This window comes from Apodemus sylvaticus, chromosome 14 (genome assembly GCF_947179515.1).
Source record: "Apodemus sylvaticus chromosome 14, mApoSyl1.1, whole genome shotgun sequence".
NCBI lineage: Eukaryota > Metazoa > Chordata > Mammalia > Rodentia > Muridae > Apodemus > Apodemus sylvaticus.
This window is the reverse complement of record NC_067485.1, coordinates 12,733,896-12,750,681: the sequence shown is the minus strand read 5'-3', so window position 1 is coordinate 12,750,681 and position 16,786 is coordinate 12,733,896. Positions and strand designations below refer to the sequence as shown.

General features: G+C 55.3%; 2 protein-coding genes across 3 annotated transcripts; both read left to right on the top strand.

Annotated features, from left to right (window-relative positions):
* The first annotated feature begins 2,020 nt into the window (after positions 1 to 2,020).
* Eif4e1b (eukaryotic translation initiation factor 4E family member 1B) lies at positions 2,021 to 5,092 on the top strand. 2 transcript variants are annotated; one of them, XM_052156483.1, is made up of 7 exons: positions 2,021 to 2,035; positions 2,324 to 2,529; positions 2,774 to 2,869; positions 3,610 to 3,673; positions 4,315 to 4,428; positions 4,550 to 4,689; positions 4,978 to 5,092. In XM_052156483.1, exons 1-7 carry the CDS (start codon positions 2,021 to 2,023, stop codon positions 5,090 to 5,092), a joined length of 750 nt encoding a protein of 249 aa, XP_052012443.1. The 2 variants fall into 2 exon arrangements, with proteins under 2 accessions (XP_052012443.1, XP_052012442.1); XM_052156482.1 differs by having other exon boundaries at positions 2,021 to 2,038.
* Positions 5,093 to 6,862: 1,770 nt separating this feature from the next.
* On the top strand, positions 6,863 to 14,073 carry Tspan17 (tetraspanin 17). Its single transcript, XM_052156481.1, has 9 exons — positions 6,863 to 7,110; positions 9,577 to 9,627; positions 9,728 to 9,874; positions 10,220 to 10,390; positions 12,349 to 12,474; positions 12,680 to 12,727; positions 13,260 to 13,376; positions 13,451 to 13,512; positions 13,896 to 14,073. The coding sequence occupies exons 1-9, from the start codon at positions 7,024 to 7,026 to the stop codon at positions 13,930 to 13,932; spliced, it is 846 nt and encodes a 281-aa protein (XP_052012441.1). The 5' UTR covers positions 6,863 to 7,023; the 3' UTR covers positions 13,933 to 14,073.
* Positions 14,074 to 16,786: the final 2,713 nt, after the last annotated feature.

Genomic DNA, 16,786 nt, shown 5'->3' with positions numbered 1-16,786 from the left:
GGTGCGTGTCCTCAATTATTTTCATGGTTACAGTCTCCAGCAGTAGCCTGGAACCTGACTGCAGTGATCAAACCCAGTCCACCCCCACCCCAAGACTTTCTCTGTGCAGCCCTGGTTGTCCAGCAGACCCTCTGTAGACTGGCCTGGCCTCGAACTTACAGAAATTCTCCTTTCTTTGCCTCCCAAGTGCTGGGGTTAAAGGCATGCGCCATCATGCCCAGCTTGTGGTAGTTAATTGTGTTTGTTTATTTAGCTTGAATAAAAACATCTATGCCCAGGGCTTCAGTGAGATACACCTTTGGGTGTGTTTGTGAACTCATTTCCAGAGAGGACTGGCTGAGGGTGAAAGGCTGTCTGCACATGGGAAGCACCATTATGTGGGCGAGGGTCAGGGCTGAAGAAAAGGGGAGAAGAAAGCCAGCTGAGTATGTTTCTCTTTCTCTGCTTTCTGGTCCATGAAAATGTGGGCAGTGCCTTCCCAGACACAAAAGACTGATCCTGTGAAGTGTGAGCCAAAGGGACTATTCAGAAACACAAGTCTTCAGGCTGAGCCCAGACCCAAGAAACCAGAAACTTGGGAGCTAGCTCTGTGTGTGTGTGTGTGTGTGTGTGTGTGTGTGGCGATCATTGGGAGATCAGACGGAACCTCAAGGAAGCTGATTTTTTCCTACCATGTACACTGCAGGTATTGAACTCAGATCCTCAGGATTGGTGGCAAGTGCCTTTACCTGCTGAGCTATGGTGTCAGCCCCCAGCATCTCAGTTTACAAACCCCACAGCCACCAGGTGAAGAACACTCAGGGAAATGTTTTTTTTTTTGTTTTTTGTTTTGTTTGTTTGTTTGTTTTTCTGCAAGAGGCAAGGAGGCTGTCTTAGTCAGAGTTCCTATTCCTGCACAAACACCATGACCAAGAAGCAAGTTGGGGAGGAAAGGGTTTCTTTAGCTTACACTTCCACATTCATTGCTGTTCATCACTAAAGGAAGTCGGGACTGGAACTCAAGCAGGTCAGGAAGCAGGAGCTGATGCAGAGGCCATGGAGGGATGTTACTTACTGGCTTGCTTCCCCTGGCTTGCTCAGCTTGCTTTCTTATAGAACCCAAGACCACCAGCCCAGGGATGGCACCACCTACAATGGGCCCTCCCCCCCTGGATCACTAATTGAGAAAATGCCCCACAGCTGGATCTCATGGAGGTATTTCCTCAAGGGAAGCTCCTTTCTCTGTGATAACTCCAGCCTGTGTCAAGTTGACACACAAAACCAGCCAGTACAGAGGGCAAAATCACTTAATGGATGGGGACTCAGAAGGCCCCTTCCATTATGAGACAGAAGGCCTCAGGGTCCTAAAACTCTTTAATTCTCAGGAAAATCAGGAAAGAGGCTTTTAATAAAAATGTCTCCCAGTCCCTAAACATTAGCAAATGGTTACCCCCTTGTTTCCTGGAGATAAGCTCTCTTACAGCTCTGGCTGGCCGTAACTCCCTCAGTAGTTGGTACTGGCCCTGAACTCCTGATGCCCCGCTTCTACCTCCCAGAAGCTAGGATCGCAGGCCTGCTCACTAGTTGCTACTTTACAATCTCAGCTGCTTCTAGAGCCAGATAAATACCACTGGAGAATATCGAGGGCACAGACTGAGGGTGTAAACAGGACAGGGCACACGTACGTGTGTGTGTGTGTGTGTGTGTGTGTGTGTGTTGCTACCTCTGTCATCCTAGAACAGTCTGCTTCAAATTCAGCCTTTCCTTAATAGGTCCCAAATACCCCAAGTGCAGACCCCATATGTTAACCCTTGTAATTCTCGGAGTCTCATCCTCTGCCTGAGGGCAGGTTTTTCTTGACCCAGGGTGATGAACGATTGATTACCTTCCAACTGGTAACTCTCTATCCCTCTCCCCACCCTCCCCACTTCCCACCATCTCCCCCACTCACCTGCCTGCTCAGGTGGGACTGGGTTCTCTGGTGGGTTAAAAGCACAGAGCTGTGGGCCTCTTAGTTGCTGGTGGAGCCTTGAGCCGTGTCATGGCCACCTCCGAGGTTGTAAGTTTACCCACCTGCCTTTTCCAGAGCAAATGAGTACCTGGGGTGAAAATGTGGGGGTCAGGGGTCAGCCGGAACCAGAACTTACAAGTCACTTTTGTTGTTGTTGTTGTTGTTCGAGACAGGGTTTCTCTGTGTAGCCCTGGCTGTCCTGGGACTCACTCTGTAGACAAGGGTGGTCTGGAACTCAGATCCGCCTGCCTCTGCCTCCTGAGTGCTGAGACCAAAGGCGGGTGCGCCACCACTGTCTGGCTATAGCTCACTCTTATTTCTTCCTCTGGTCAGATGAACAAAGCTGAGGGTGGAGGGCACGAGGAGGAGGTGGCTAAAGAAGAGGAGGTAGTGAAAGAAAAGCCATCAGAAGCGACTGCGGAGGGAGTCCAAGGAGGAGAAGGCAGAGACCTTCCCGGCTCCCTTAAGACTCTGAGGAGGAAGGCCCACAGAGACCATCCATCTGAGGTCCTGAGCAAGCTACACCCCCTGCAGTACAGGTAGGGAGGCCACAGGGACACTGTCCTGCTGAGAGACCAGCCTCTGTGACCTTGGATCCTGCCTTCTGCCTCGTGGACTTACTCCCGTGGAGACTGGAGGTTTACTACCTGCTCACCCCGCCTGTGGGGACGGCTGACTTCCCACGCCTCGTGGGGACTGTGTGTCCCCTTTACAAACTTGGCAGCCCAGGCACTGCAGGGCTTGGGCATGTGGAGTCTTGACCCTCTCTCTCCTGTTCCCCAGGTGGGTTCTGTGGTTCTTCAAGAATGACCGAAACCGGGCGTGGCAGGACAACCTGCAGATGGTCACCAAGTTTAACACTGTGGAGGAATTCTGGGCGTGAGTGTCTGCCTTCAGGAACTCTGAGTTGGGGGTCAAAGGCATCATACCATGTCACCTTCTCAGGACCTGGTCAACATTTGCTGGGAGGCTTCTCAGGGCCTAAGGAGACCCTGGGGTGTGAAAGAAGCAGGAGCGAGGCTTGCTGCTCTGTGGCCTTGTGGCTCTAACCAGGTTTCTTCCTCTCTAGAAATTTAGCTCAGCTATAGTAAGGATTTTTTTTCCTGCTTTTCCCTCCTTCCTTTTCTCCCTCTTGCTCCAGCCCCCTCACTCCAGCCCATAGGTTTTTGTTGCTGCTGTTTCTCATTGTGAGCTACCATGTGGTTGCTGGGATTTGAACTCATGACCTGCAAAAGAACTGTCAGTGCTCTTAACTCCCGAGCCATCTCACCAGCTCCTATAGTAAGGATTATTAGGCCTCTGCCTTGGTGTGCGTGCCAAAGAGAGCTGAGAAAGGTCACACTCACCCAGGAAGGAGGCCCAGCTGGAACGCCCTAATGCTGTAGACTTCACCAGGCCTTTTTAGTTCCGACAAGTTCCCAGAGGAGGAACTCCAGGTGGCAGGGCCCGTGCGCGCGCATGCGCGTGTGCATGCGTGTACGCGTGTAGGGTGTGTAGGGTGGGGGGGGGGTCCCGGGAGGAAGGAACTGGATGGTCTAGAGAGGAGCTGGAAAGACAGAGTCAGGTGAACCATGTGCTTCGAAGCCTTGAAACCCCCGTGTGGGGCGGGGTCTTTCCAGGATGTACAGCCATGTCAAGCTGGCCAGCAAGCTCTCTTCCGGCTGTGACTACGCTCTGTTTAAGGTAGGCTCTGCTCCAGGGACTGATCCAGGGCTTTTCCCTCAGGGATGACTGGGACATGGGCAGCTTCGGAGGATGTGTGAGTCTGGAGAGGAGAGGGCCTCAAGGATGGAGCCCCCCAGGTTTTTGGCCTGGCTTCTAAACTAGCATGGATATCAAAACCGCATGAGCCATGACGGCTGGGGGGCATTCCCCGTCCATGCCAGCCTCACCTTGGAGGCATACTACCCTCGGCATTTAGAGATTGCTCTAGGTGTCTTCTGCTTAACAAGGTTTGCAGACCACACAGCCAAACTGGGATCTCTACCCTAGTCCACCCTGGGAAATCCCGACCCAGAGGCACCTTAATCCTGTTCAGTAAAGGTGACAAGCACACGGATGAGGGTGCCAAAGGTGGCAACATCGGGGCTCAAGGGTGTGGGACTGCGGGGGGGTTGGGGCTCTGGGGGTTGTGGAGCTCGGGAGGGTGTGGGGGTCGGGGGTGTGACGCTCGGGGGTGCAGGGCTCAGGGGGGCGGGCCTCAGAGGGTGCGGGGTCGGAGGGGCCTGCGTGGTGCAGAGTGGAGGTAGGTAAGAAAAGCATGCTTAACTAAGGCCTGGGTTAGGCTCTGTGCAGGGGGAGCTTGCCCTGCCCCTCCCCCACAGGAAGGCATCCAACCCATGTGGGAAGACAACAGAAACAAGAGGGGTGGCCGCTGGCTGCTCAGCATTGCCAAACAGCAGCGCCACCTTGAACTGGACCGTCTGTGGCTGGAGACGGTGAGTGCTGGGAAGGGGAAGAGATGCAGGTGTGGGCCTTAGGGAGGGCAGTGGTCTCAAAGCAGGTGGGGCGGACCCTGTAGTCCAAGCTGGGACTTAACCATTGCTCTTTCGGGCCCAGTTGCTGTGCCTGCTCGGGGAATGTTTTGAGGTATACAGTGGGGAAGTGTGTGGAGCTGTTGTGAACATTCGCACCAAGGGGGACAAGATTGCCGTGTGGACCAGCGAAGCAGAGGACAAGGCCGGCGTGATGCACATCGGGTGAGGGTCCTCTCCTCATGGTGGGGAGGGGGGGCTGCAAGGGAAACCTCCAGAACCGGTCAAACTGGCTCTCCCTTCTTCCTCGCCCGCTTGTATACAAGAAGTAGAAATTTAGACCCAAACTATTTTTAATGAAAGTCTTCAGTTTCACTGAGGGGATTCCACTACGGCTATTGGTCTATGAGTAAGACATGCAAAAACGGGAGGCTGGAGCTGGAACCAGGGAGATCTGAACAAAAGAACGGGGTGTGGGTTATGTCTGCCATCTTACCCTGTCTCCCACACTAGGCAAATATACAAAGAGCGTCTGGGCCTCTCTCCGAAGACCATCATTGGGTACCAGGCCCATGCAGACACTGCTGCCAAGAGCAACTCCTTAGCCAAGAACAAGTTTGTGGTGTGAGACTGGCTTCAGCCACCACTCACTGGGCGCCCTCCTCCTGCTGTCTGATGGACAGGGAAGACTGCACTGTGGATTCCAGGGCAAGGCTTGCGGGGCAGACAGCCTGCTTCTTTCCGTCTTTTGGAATGTGTATAAGCACCTCTCCTTAGATAAGGTCTCTCCTATTGCCCAGGTTGGCCTTGTATTTGTGGGCTTAAGCCTACACACCTGGGATTGCCGGAGCTCACCATGTACCTGCGTCCAGAAGAATTCCTTCAACATTTTTTGGGCTCCGGCCTTGCGGCAGCTGGCCAATACTTATAAACTGCGCTCTATTGCTAGCCCTGCATGCTTGCCAGATGCAGGGTGAAGCAAAGTCCTGGTCGACCCTGCCAAACAAGGGCAGCAGAGTCCTGCGTGGCCTGAGGCAGGCTCTTCTGTCTTGGGAGAAGGGTTCCAGGCCACCGATATCGAGGGTAGGGGTTCAGTTCTCCGTGAACTTAAGGGCTTCTTATGGGGTCACCTTCATCAGATCTGTAGCTTGGGTGCCCTTCCTTAGACCAGTTGTGATTGGCTCCTCCCCTCCCTCCCCTCAAGTATGGAGTAGGTTAGAGAGGAAACATGGGTATTTGTGTAAAGACAGGTGGGCCCCTGGGACTGAGACTGCCCTGCATAGCCTCCTCATCTGAAGACAGTCCTGAGGGCTCTGTGTGTCTCCTCCTGCGGAAGTGATGGATGGACAAACCTTAATGCCGTGAAGAGATTACAGTGGTAGTTGGGCTTCACCATGGTTTTGTTAGAAGGGTCTCACTTGACACTAATGACACTTAAGGCCCTTTTTGTATCTAAACACTTTTGGAACAAACTTGGAATCTAAATATTTAAGATCAGGCATACCTAAACCTGAGTCTGCCCTGTCTTGTTTGTCAAAAGGACTCCAATGAATCCCAGGTACCAAGGAAACCAGAGAAAGTCCAAGTTGGTATGGCACGGGCTATACCGTAGGAATAGGCCAAACGGAACAGGCGTGGTACTCCATCCTGTTTGTATTCAACTCCACTGTGTGTGGATGTGTGGCACTGTTCATTGGTCCCACTATCCCCAACGGCTTATCCCGGGAGAAGGGACTCCTCTGGCTCTTGAGCCTTAGACTGGAGACCCACGGTCTTCACTCATACTTAGCTCACCAGCTTTGCCAGTTGGCTCATCTGGGGGCCTTGGAGAGCTTACTAAGACAGCTGCATGTGGAGAAGAGATGGGGACTCCTCAGAGGTGGGGGTTGCAAGGAGTTAAGTTTGGCTGGAGTGTAGCCAAAGCCTGGGTAGGGTCTTGGGGAGGAATGAGGCCTGTGGACTAGAAAAAAAAGATTTCTTGGGCGTGGCTCCCAGGAGGTGGACCTTGGTTCAGAAGTGAGGCTGAGCAGGGCGGAGCTCCAGACGGACTGAGGCCGGTTGGAGGCGGGGTCTGGGGCGGATCAGAGGTGGGGCTCGAGAACAGAGGTTGGCTAGGGCAGAGTCTTGGGTGGGGCGTAGGCGGGACTGCGGGAGGATAGGGGCTAGGCATGGGCGGAGCCTGGGAGGATAAAGTCCAGCTGGGGGCGGAGTCGTGATTATGGGCGGGGTTCCGTGAGGACTGAACCTGACTGGGATGGGGCGTGGGCGGAGCTCCAAGAAGATCTAGCCGTGCTGGGGCGGGGTGTGGACTGACACTGTGGGTGGGGCCGAAGCACTGTTGGAGGGCGGGGTCGGAGGAGGGCACCGCACTCCGGGTGTGGCGGTCGGAGCGCTGGGGGGCGGTGCCACAGCGGGCGGGGCAGCCGGTGAGCTGTGTGGCTTTGACCATGAAGCCGCAGCCACCGGGCTAGGCCCGGGGCTGCTCCAGGCCTGGGCAGCCCTCAGAGGGCTGGGCCGGTCCCCGGCTCGGGTTCCCGGGGTGGCAGGTGGCCGCTCATCATGCCCGGCAAGCACCAGCAATTCCAGGACCCTGAGGTCGGCTGCTGCGGGAAATACTTCCTGTTTGGCTTCAACATTGTCTTCTGGGTGAGCGCGGGTCCGCTCCTCGCTCTGCGCCGAGGATAGGGGTTAGGGAGTCTCAGTTGCTGGCGGGGGAGACACTTCTCAGGAGCTTGCGACCAGGGACTGTTCCCCACCCCCTCCACCCCGATGCCCTGACTCCAACTACTCTGGGAAACTACTGGGATAGCTGGGGGGCGGGACCCAGTCCCAGCAGGAGGTGTTGGGAGTCTCTCTATGCAGCCCCAAGTTTGGGCGAAAAAGGGGGCGGCGTTTGCTGAAAGACTGCAGGGGCGCGGTAGTTGCGGACTAGCCCTGCCCCGCCTCCTGGCCGCTCCACCTCCCAGCGTGGTGCGGTGAGGCTCTCGAGGTTGGGTCCTAGCTCGAGTCTACCCTACAGACGCTCAGAAGCCTGTGAACCTGGAGTGACAAAAGCCAAGGCCTCTGCCTCTGCAGGGGAGGAGCTCCAGTTGAGAACGGGAGCTGTCCCTTGGGAACAGAATTCAGCATTCCATAGCTGACCAAACAAAAGAGGCTTCCTTCTGTGTGGCATCTGTGTCCTGGTCCTGCCAAGTCATCTTTCTCCTCACCCTCCCCCATCCTGTCTTCAAAGCGGGCTGTGCATGTTGTCCTTTACGCCAGGCCTTTCCAACTTGCATTCAGCAAGATTCAGCGGCCCTGTTCTCCACCCACGAGCTGTTGGGTTTGCCCTGTGGTGGGTGTCCTTGGATTTCAGCTGCCTTCTGTTCAGAAGGGTTTGGGCAGCTACAGGGAGCGCTGGCCTGGAAGTCAAAGGGCCCGAGTGTAGCAGGCCTTGTCCAGAGGCTTTCGGGCAAACCACTTTACTCTCTCGGCTTTAGCTTTTCAGCCTGTGAGGGACCCGGTATTAGAATTTATCCTTCTGGATTGTTAGATTAAATGAGAGTTTTTGTTAGATTAAATTAGAGGGTCTCACTCTAGCCCATCCTGGCTTGGAATTTGCTGCAGTTTTCCTGTCTGAGCTTCTTGAGAGCTGGGATTACAGGTGTGAGCCATCACACCCAGCTTAATAGCAAATGAGTTCTAATGGGGCACGTTCTCCCTACTACCTTATTATTATCTGTAGTTACAGATAGGGGACTGAATGAATAGACGGTAAGAGTTAAATCATTTGTCTAGAGAAACAGGTGATTGTCAGTGGGTGGAGGGAAGGCGGAGCAGTAGAAACAGACCCACCCCACCTCCACCCACCCTTTCCTTCCCTGCTGCTGGGTTCTGTCCACTGCTGTATCCTCCCTGGAAATGCCTTCTCTGTGCTGGCTCTGGGGGCTTGCAGCCAAGCATGTCAGCTGCCTCTCTGAGCAAGAGAGCAGCCCAAACCCCTCCCTGTCCAACCCAACCCCATTCCTTCTCCTGCTTTGCCAAATGTCCCAGCCTCCCTCTGCCCCGTCTTTGCTCTTCACCCTGGGCCTTAGCCTCTTACCTAACTCCTCCTCTCCACAGTCATTTCAGCTTGCTGGGACCCTGACATCTCCCTGACTCCAGTCACGCGCGTCCACACCCCACCCTCACCTTCTGTTTCAGGCACCTCGGTGCCCCAGCACTGTTAGCCTCGCGAGCACACCAGAGGACAGGCCAGCCCTGCTCTCTGCTCCTGTATAGAGGAAATACTAAGCGATTAACCAGACACCTGCGTGTCTGTTGAGGGCGGTGGGCCGATGGGGTTTGCGTGGCAAGGGGGACCGAGGGAGAAGAGTTCCAGGCAGAGAATCCAGAAAAGAAAAGGCAACGATCCCGCGGCCATCATTTGCTGCCTAGTGAGTCGGAGGCCAGCCTTGATGACTTTGATAAGACTGTCTTCTAGCACTTGGGAGGCAGAAGCAGGCAGATTTCTGAGTTCCAGGCCAGCCTGGTCTACAGAATGAGTTCCAGGACAGCCAGGGCTATACAGAGAAACCCTGTCTCAAAAAACAAAAACAAACAAACAAAAAAGACTGTCTCAAAACCAGGCTGGAGAGATGGCTCGGGGGTTAAGAGCACTGACTGCTTTTCCAGAGGTCCTGAGCTTAATTCCCAGCAACCACATCGAGGCTCACAACCGTCTGTCATGAGATCCGATGCCCTCTTCTGGTGTGGGATAGCAACAGTACATAAAATAAATAAATGAATCTTGAAAGGAAAAAAAAAAAGCCAAAGCAAAGGTACAAGTATGCCTGAGGCCAGATGTTTTGTGAGCCAGGCTGGGGCCGCTCAGGACTCTGCTCCGTGTTGACAGAGTCCCCAGAGACTCCAAGAAGAGGCTGATGTCCAGCCTGAGGCTCGAGGGAGTTCCTGCTCCTCTAGCCAGCCTGCGGGAAAGACTCCCTGAATGGTGTCCTTGGCAGAGGCACTGCGAAGTTCCACTTGGGGAATGGGATGGGCATGTCTCTCAGCTTCCTGATGGTCAGGGATGGGTCAAGGGTGCTCAAGAGCCCTGGTGCTGGGGCCAGCCCTGAACTCTCCCTGCTGTTGTAGGTGCTGGGAGCCCTGTTCCTGGCCATCGGCCTCTGGGCCTGGGGTGAGAAGGTAAGAGAGCCCCCAGGGCTACCCGGGGGCCAGGGGCGAGGGGGGAGGGGAGTCACTCCCTCATGCTTGTCTACCACCCCCCCCACCCACCCCTGTGCAGGGCGTTCTCTCCAACATCTCAGCGCTGACAGATCTGGGCGGTCTGGACCCCGTGTGGCTGTTTGTGGTGGTTGGGGGAGTCATGTCCGTGCTGGGCTTTGCTGGCTGCATCGGGGCCCTCCGGGAAAACACCTTCCTGCTCAAGTTTGTGAGTCTCTCTCTAAGCCTCTCTCTCTCCCCTGGACCCACCAGAGACTCCTAACCTCTTTCCATTTAGTTCTTGCCTAGTCAGGGGCACCAGACAAGGAACAGGTAAAACCACAGACCACGCTGTCTTTTACCAACCTACCACGGTACTAGGGGGCAAGGAGCAAACTCAGAGGTAGAACATTTACCTGGCACACACAGCAGGGCCGGGAGGGGGCAGCACTTAAGTAATAGAGGGTGGAGCCTGGAGACTGAGGCTCCCTCTTGGCAGAGGTCGTGGGAGCTGTGCCCTGTCCACAGATGCCATGCCTCTTCAATGCCCGCCATCTGTGTGCCCCCAATCCAGTTCTCTGTGTTCCTCGGCCTCATCTTCTTCCTGGAGCTGGCGGCGGGGGTCCTGGCCTTCGTCTTCAAGGACTGGATCCGAGACCAACTCAACCTCTTCATCAACAACAACGTCAAAGCCTACCGGGATGACATTGACCTCCAGAACCTTATCGACTTTGCTCAGGAATACGTGAGTGTGGTGTCCATCACGGCCTCACGCGAGTGAGGCCTGAGGGGTGCACGAGAGAGGGAGCGAGTCCTGTGTGTGCCCGGGCCATTTCCTAACCCGCCCAGGCCAGCAGATGTCAGGGAAGGAAACTTTGAGAGCCCCTGACCCAGGACAGGTCTCTCTCTCTATTCAGTCTGCACCAGAGTATCTGCTCGGGCTACACGGCTGATGCTCCTTGCCTGTGCCCCAGATTTTGTATAATCTTAACCCATCAGCCCTCTTCTTTTATTTTCTTTAAAATTTATTTATTATTACATGTGAGCACACTGTAGCTATCTTCAGACACACCAGAAGAGGGCATCAGATCTCATTACGGATGGTTGTGAGCCACCCTGTGGTTGCTGGGATTTGAACTCAGGACCTTCGGAAGAACAGTCAGTGCTCTTAACCACTGAGCCATCTCGCCAGCCCCTCTTCTTTCATTTTGAGCATCGCCACTTAGGTTTGGTGGCAGGCAAGGAGTGCATTGCTGGAGGATTTTGTCCTTGTGCAGATATCAAAGCAAAAGCAACACTTGTTTCTCTTATTTTTTCAACTTTATTTATGTGTATGGGTGTGTTACCTGTGTGTGCGTGTGCGTGTGTGTGTGTGTGTGTGTGTGTGTGTGTGTGTGTGTGAATACCAAGTATTTGCCTAGTGCCCAAAGAAGCCAGAAGAGGGCACTGGATCCCTGGAATTGGAGTTAGACAGTTGTGAGCTGCCATGTTGGTGCTGGGAATTGAACCTGGGTCTTCAGGAAGAGCAGCCAGTGCTCTCAACGACTAATCCATCTCTCCAGGCCCAGCCTACCTTATTTTCTTCAAGTATCGTGCACCATCCATAACTGCACGCTCTGTACTTAGAGCCACGGAAACCCTCGTCACCTGCCCATTCCGGTCCTCACGATCCCTCAGGGCCACGCCCTGTCACACCCAGTCACCTTCACCAAGCTTTGGCTCTGGGGCTCAGCAGTGCCCTGAGGCTGCGCAGGGCAGAGGCAGCCCTGTAGCCTGCAGCTCCGGCGTGCCTCCTTTCTCTGTTCAGTATGGAACTGGGACAGGCCTGGCATACGCCAGGCCCTGAGCCAGGTGCGGGGAAAGTCAGTGTTTTTAAAATGTGCAGTCTGTTCCTTTCGTGATGGCAGTGTGCTGGGGAGAGGATGCTGGGGGAGGGGCAGCAGGGAGGCAGGAGGAGGGAACACACTGGGGGAGGGGCAGCCTCTGAACGATGACCTTGCTGAGGAGGGGAAGGAATGGGCGAGGGGTGTAACGAACAGGGGCTCCCTGGCTCCCCAGCAGGGACAGCAGGCACTTCGCAGGTGGCAGGGCAGGTGCTGGTTCAGCTGTGTCTGAGACCTGCACACTCAAGCCACAATGCCAGGCATCAAGCCCCTGGCTGTGCTCACAGGGTCTGTGTCTGACTAGAGCTGTCTCGTCCTGGGGCTGTTGCAGCCTCACAGCCGGCTTTTCAGCGGTGGGTGTAGCTCCCTCAGGACTCCGCGCTGTCACAGGCTCTTGCGCCACAGACTCGGTCTTGCCACGGCCACATCTGGCAAGACTAGCAGGCATATCCTGGGGAGGGGAACCGGGGCTCCACCATGATGCCAGCAGGTGTTTGTGGAGCGGTCTGGGATGGAAAGGGACAGGGAGGGACATCTGGCTGGGCTTCCTTTCCTGTCCAAGCAGTGAGTCTGGAATACTCTGCCCCCTTGGGGCTTGACCTTGCTCCTACCCCTCAGGGAAGTCCACGAGGAAGCCACAGCCTGCAACTCAGTTGTCTCAGGGTCTCCCTGCCTACTCTGATTCCTATGAGCTCAGGCCTATTTGCTGGGGATGGGGGTGACGGAAGTTGGGCCTCCCAGCCAGCCAGCCTTCTCCTTTGGGTGAGGCTCTAGGCCTGGGCCCTGGCCGGCTGTTCACTCAGGACTCCTCTCCCCCTAGTGGTCTTGCTGTGGAGCCCGAGGGCCCAATGACTGGAACCTCAATATCTACTTCAACTGCACTGACTTGAACCCAAGCCGCGAGCGCTGCGGGGTGCCCTTTTCCTGCTGTGTTAGGGATCCTGCGGTGAGTGGGGCCCCGGGAGGAGGCAGGATCCCTTAGCAGTGGGAGGTGCGTGCCAGTGTGCTCTGGAATTTCACTGCAGACGAGCGGGGAAGGTAAAACCCAAGCTTCCATTTGCTTTTCTGTGAAGGAGGGCATTATAGTTGAGGACCCAGGTGAGCTCTTGGGTGTTTCCTCGGGATATTGCTAATGGTCTGTCTCTCCTCAGGAAGATGTCCTCAATACCCAGTGTGGCTATGACATCCGACTCAAGCTGGTGAGAGGGGTGGGGACAGGGTTGAGGGTAGCCTGGAATTTAGGGGGGTGACACGGGGGCCTCTCATAAGCTCCTGTGGAAGGTCTAAGGGCTTCTGCAGGGTGGAACTGGCCCTGGGTGGGTTTGAAGTATCGGATTGCTCATTCCACCTCTGTGGGACACCTGCTGTGGTTGGCATCGCTCTAGACCTTGGTTGGTCCAGAGCTAAGGCATTGATTCTACACACAGGGAGTAGAAGGAGGAAAATGTGAAATTGTAGGCACATTAACTGGACAGTCCTGAGACAGCTCAGCTGAGAACTTAGAAGGCTGATAGGTAGAGTCTGAGTCAGAGAAAGCCTCTTCAGAGCAGACAGCCAGACTAAGACCCAGAGGAGGAGCCATCTGTGCAAAGGCCCTGTGACAGAATTCCAGGGAGCAGACATTGTTGGGGAGGACACTGGACTAGGGATGGGCTTGGCAAGGTAGAAGAGCATTGAGGTGTAGAGCTGGGCTGAGGCAGTCGGGCTGAGCCTGGTCCTGTGTCTCCTCAGGAGCTGGAACAGCAGGGCTCCATCCACACCAAAGGCTGTGTGGGCCAGTTTGAGAAGTGGCTGCAAGATAACCTGATGGTGGTGGCCGGGGTGTTGGTGGGCATCGCCCTCCTCCAGGTACAGCCTTGGCTCGCCCACCCGCCTCCTGCCTGAAGATCTCTGCTCTTCCTCACCTGCTGTCTGTCTTACAGATATTTGGCATCTGCTTGGCCCAGAACCTCATGAGTGACATCAAGGCAGTGAAGGCCAACTGGTGAGGCTGCCAGGGGTGACGGCCACATGCCAGGCCCGAGGGGCTCTAGTGGGGGCCTCCTGGGACACTCCGCCTCACTCCCAATAGCAAGGCCTGTGGGGCCTCAGTTATGACTTTTGTGAGCCTGGTGCTCCTTACCCCCGAGGAAGCCATTGGGGCTGGACTGGGGCTGTTTGCCACAGAGCTCTGTGTGTGGGGTGTGTACCTGTGTGTGTGTGTGTGTGCGTGCGTGCGTGTGTGTGCATGCACACTCGTAAGTGCACCTGGAGTCTCCACCCCGCTGCCGTGAGGTGGTGGCCTGTCCAGAGCTCTAGGGGAGAGGGAGGGTTGGGTATGCACCTGTGTTCCTGGTCTACTGTGGGGTGTATCTGTGTGTGGCTTAGGAGCCTGCTGTCTCAGACCTCTCCATACTCGCCATGACCTTGAGCCTGCCCGGAGCTCGCCTTGGCCTCAGTGTCACAGCCTCTGAAATGGGTCCAAGAATTCTCTCTCTCGCTTGCCTCTCAGGATCACACATGGTGATGGCTACAAACGGCTCAATAAACAACACTTTGAAAAACAGTGGCTTATGTTCACCATCTTCGAAGGTTCTGTTGGCAGCACGGCCTCTCCAGAGCTGTCCAGTGAGGTGGACCCTGGCCTGACTCCAACCAAGGCCTCCCAGGTCTGGGTGGACAATGCACTTGAGACAGCCTTTTGAATGGGTATATTGCCTTAAAGGTCACATCTCCTGCTCCTCCTGGGTAGTGGCTGCGTTGGGGTCATCTACAACGGGACACAGAGGCACCTCACCTGGTCTATGTACCTGACCGCTAGTGTCTGAGAGTTGACCTTTCCAACCCCTGTGGGTTATTCCTCAAGGCTGTTATGTCTCTGCCTCAAGAAAAGCATACAGATCTAAAGAATGGAGTTCTGGAGATCACCCCTAAGAGGGTACAGCTGTGGGTCCTAGCTATGCTGGGGTCTGAGGTGGGTGTCAGAATGCACATGAGAGTGGCTGAGAGCTGGGAAGGGGGCGAGAGGACGGTACTCAGGGAATGCCTGGTATCCAGCAGGGGAAGCTGTTTTGAGGTCTGTCAATGGTTGGTTCAGAAAAACTTCCATGCTTGCAGTTCTGCCTTGTGGCCACCAGAGGGCACATGGGTACCACATTCTCTACTGCTGATTTTCCTTGTGACTTCTCAGTACCTTCCAGCTCACCTGGCGTGGCTTGCTAACTTCTAAAGAAGCAAAGCAGCTCAGGCTTGGACAATCTAGCTGCCCCCAAAGGGTGGTGTGGGTCAAATGACCCTTCCCTGCGCTGGGCAGATGGAGGCGTGGGCTGGTTCAAAGGTCGCTGCTCTGGTGCGTTCTGTTTTCTCAAAGAGTAGTGAGACCTGTTTTGCTTTGGTCTCCACCGGTACTGGAGACCAGACAGAAGACACGGGCTCTGTGATGAGATATCTGTGCAATCGGGTGAGGATAATGGCCTCCTTGGGAGGACAGGGGAGCATGGTGGGAGCTGTTGAGACAGGTCCTCGGCCAAGGGTGCTGACTGCTGTTCAGTTGTAGCTGATTGCAGTGGTGCAGGAACGCAGGGCTGACACCAGAAATCTTAGAGAAGCGGGGAGTCTGCAGGCTGCTGGGAGACAGCCAGATTTTAACTCAAACCTGCAGGCAGCTCAAAGACCCCTGGGTCCAGCTTCAGCCCCCATGTTAGCACAGCTCCCAGTGGTCCCCCGACTACTCAGCTGTGTGAGGGCGTGCAAGCTGCTGCCAGGTGGGCGGGCACCTGATAGCTTTGCCCCCGAGCACAGGCTGGGCAGAGCTCCTGATGGCCCAGCCAGGGTGGTTTGTACACTGCAATAAATACAGCTCAGAAAGTGTTACTTTTGCTCACAATACCCTTGTGAGTTACAGTTTCTTTTTTCTGACGAGGAAACAGATTCAGAGAAGGGAGGGGAGGCTGTCTGAAGCACACAGGCACATAGATCCCACCACCCCCTTGTGCTGGAGTTTGGTGACGCGCTGTGCACGTCTTCTCGATGGTGGAACCTGTATACTGAACCAGCACCCAATGGAGGGTGTCAAGCCATTGTCATCCCCTAAAGTGAGATCAGAATCTTCTTGGGTGCTAGTGACACAGGAGAGAGAAAGACCGAGTCCCCGCCCCGCGCTGCCTCCTCATGGTGGGGACAGATGGCGAGGAGGCAGGCATTTCCGTGGGTAAGATGTGCTACAGAGAGGGTGAGTGACATCTGGAGAGCCTGGGAAGAGGGTTGGGAAGGCGCCATCTCCCGAGGGACGAGGATCTAGGTTTTGGCATCAGCTTCAGCAGGGTCTCCAAAGCCCTGGTGGGCTTGGTGTGGGGGGACTGGGACGGCTGCACAGGTGGGAGTGGGTGAAGGGTGGGGGGCATGGGCATAGGCCATGAAGGTGCCCCGAGATTGATAGGATTTAGAAGTGGGGACCTGGGCCAGACCCAGAGTTCTCCAAAGCTCACCCTGCTACAAGTCCTCCAGTTTCCCACCCACTCCTTCGTGTCATCCCTCCATCTGCTCATCCGCCTTCCACGCACCGCCTACCCGCCCGCTGCCTATCGCAAACACAGCACCGCCCACATGGAGGCCGGAGCCAGAGACTGGGGTTTCTAAGGCAGAGGCAGGCAGGGAGCAGTCAACGGTATTGTGAGGATGTTGCCGAGAGGCGCGCGATTATCACTGTCAACATCTCGCTCTGACAAGATGCCTTGGAAAAACGAAAGGTTTCTTTTGGCTCACGGTTTCACGGGATCTGGTTCACTGATGCTGGGCTCCATCCTGTGGGCCTGTAGTGAAGCGGAACACGGTGCTAGGGGGGCGTGGTAGCCGGACAGCATAAGGGGAGGGGCTTGGGGCAAGGCATAACTGTCAGAGGCGTGGTCCAGGACCCACTCCCTCTGGCTACCCACTCCCTTACCATCACCTCTCATCAAGTTATGCAGTCATCAGTGGGTTAATCCACTGATTAACACAAGGGAACGGGCAGGGCTTGCGTGTGCACCCCTCTAGGTGGGTTCCCGGTCTACAAGGAGCAAGGCCACCTTCCTACTTGTCAGTGTGCCAAGCTGGATGTCCTGCAGACCTGGGGCAGGTAGCTAGTATCTTGCTGTGACTCCTGATTATCCCGGCGGAGGATGTGAGGGGCCGTGCCCAAGCTGATAAGCTCCTGCATTTCTGGTAAGTTAATCAACGAGGATTGAATGAAGGTGTCTTAGGCAACTAAATCTTACGTTCCTTGGTGGCAGTCTCTGCAA

What these genes read in the sequence shown, in the direction of transcription:
- Eif4e1b (XM_052156482.1), top strand. An exon ending in CTACACCCCCTGCAGTACAG is followed by an intron (nt 2,530 to 2,773) that starts GTAGGGAGGCCA and finishes CCTGTTCCCCAG; the next exon opens with GTGGGTTCTGTGGTTCTTCA. An exon ending in GTGACTACGCTCTGTTTAAG is followed by an intron (nt 3,674 to 4,314) that starts GTAGGCTCTGCT and finishes CCTCCCCCACAG; the next exon opens with GAAGGCATCCAACCCATGTG.
- Tspan17 (XM_052156481.1), top strand. Translation starts at nt 7,024, where the DNA reads ATGCCCGGCAAGCACCAGCAATTCCAGGACCCTGAGGTCGGCTGCTGC. An exon ending in TCTGGGCCTGGGGTGAGAAG is followed by an intron (nt 9,628 to 9,727) that starts GTAAGAGAGCCC and finishes ACCCCTGTGCAG; the next exon opens with GGCGTTCTCTCCAACATCTC. An exon ending in ACACCTTCCTGCTCAAGTTT is followed by an intron (nt 9,875 to 10,219) that starts GTGAGTCTCTCT and finishes CCCCCAATCCAG; the next exon opens with TTCTCTGTGTTCCTCGGCCT.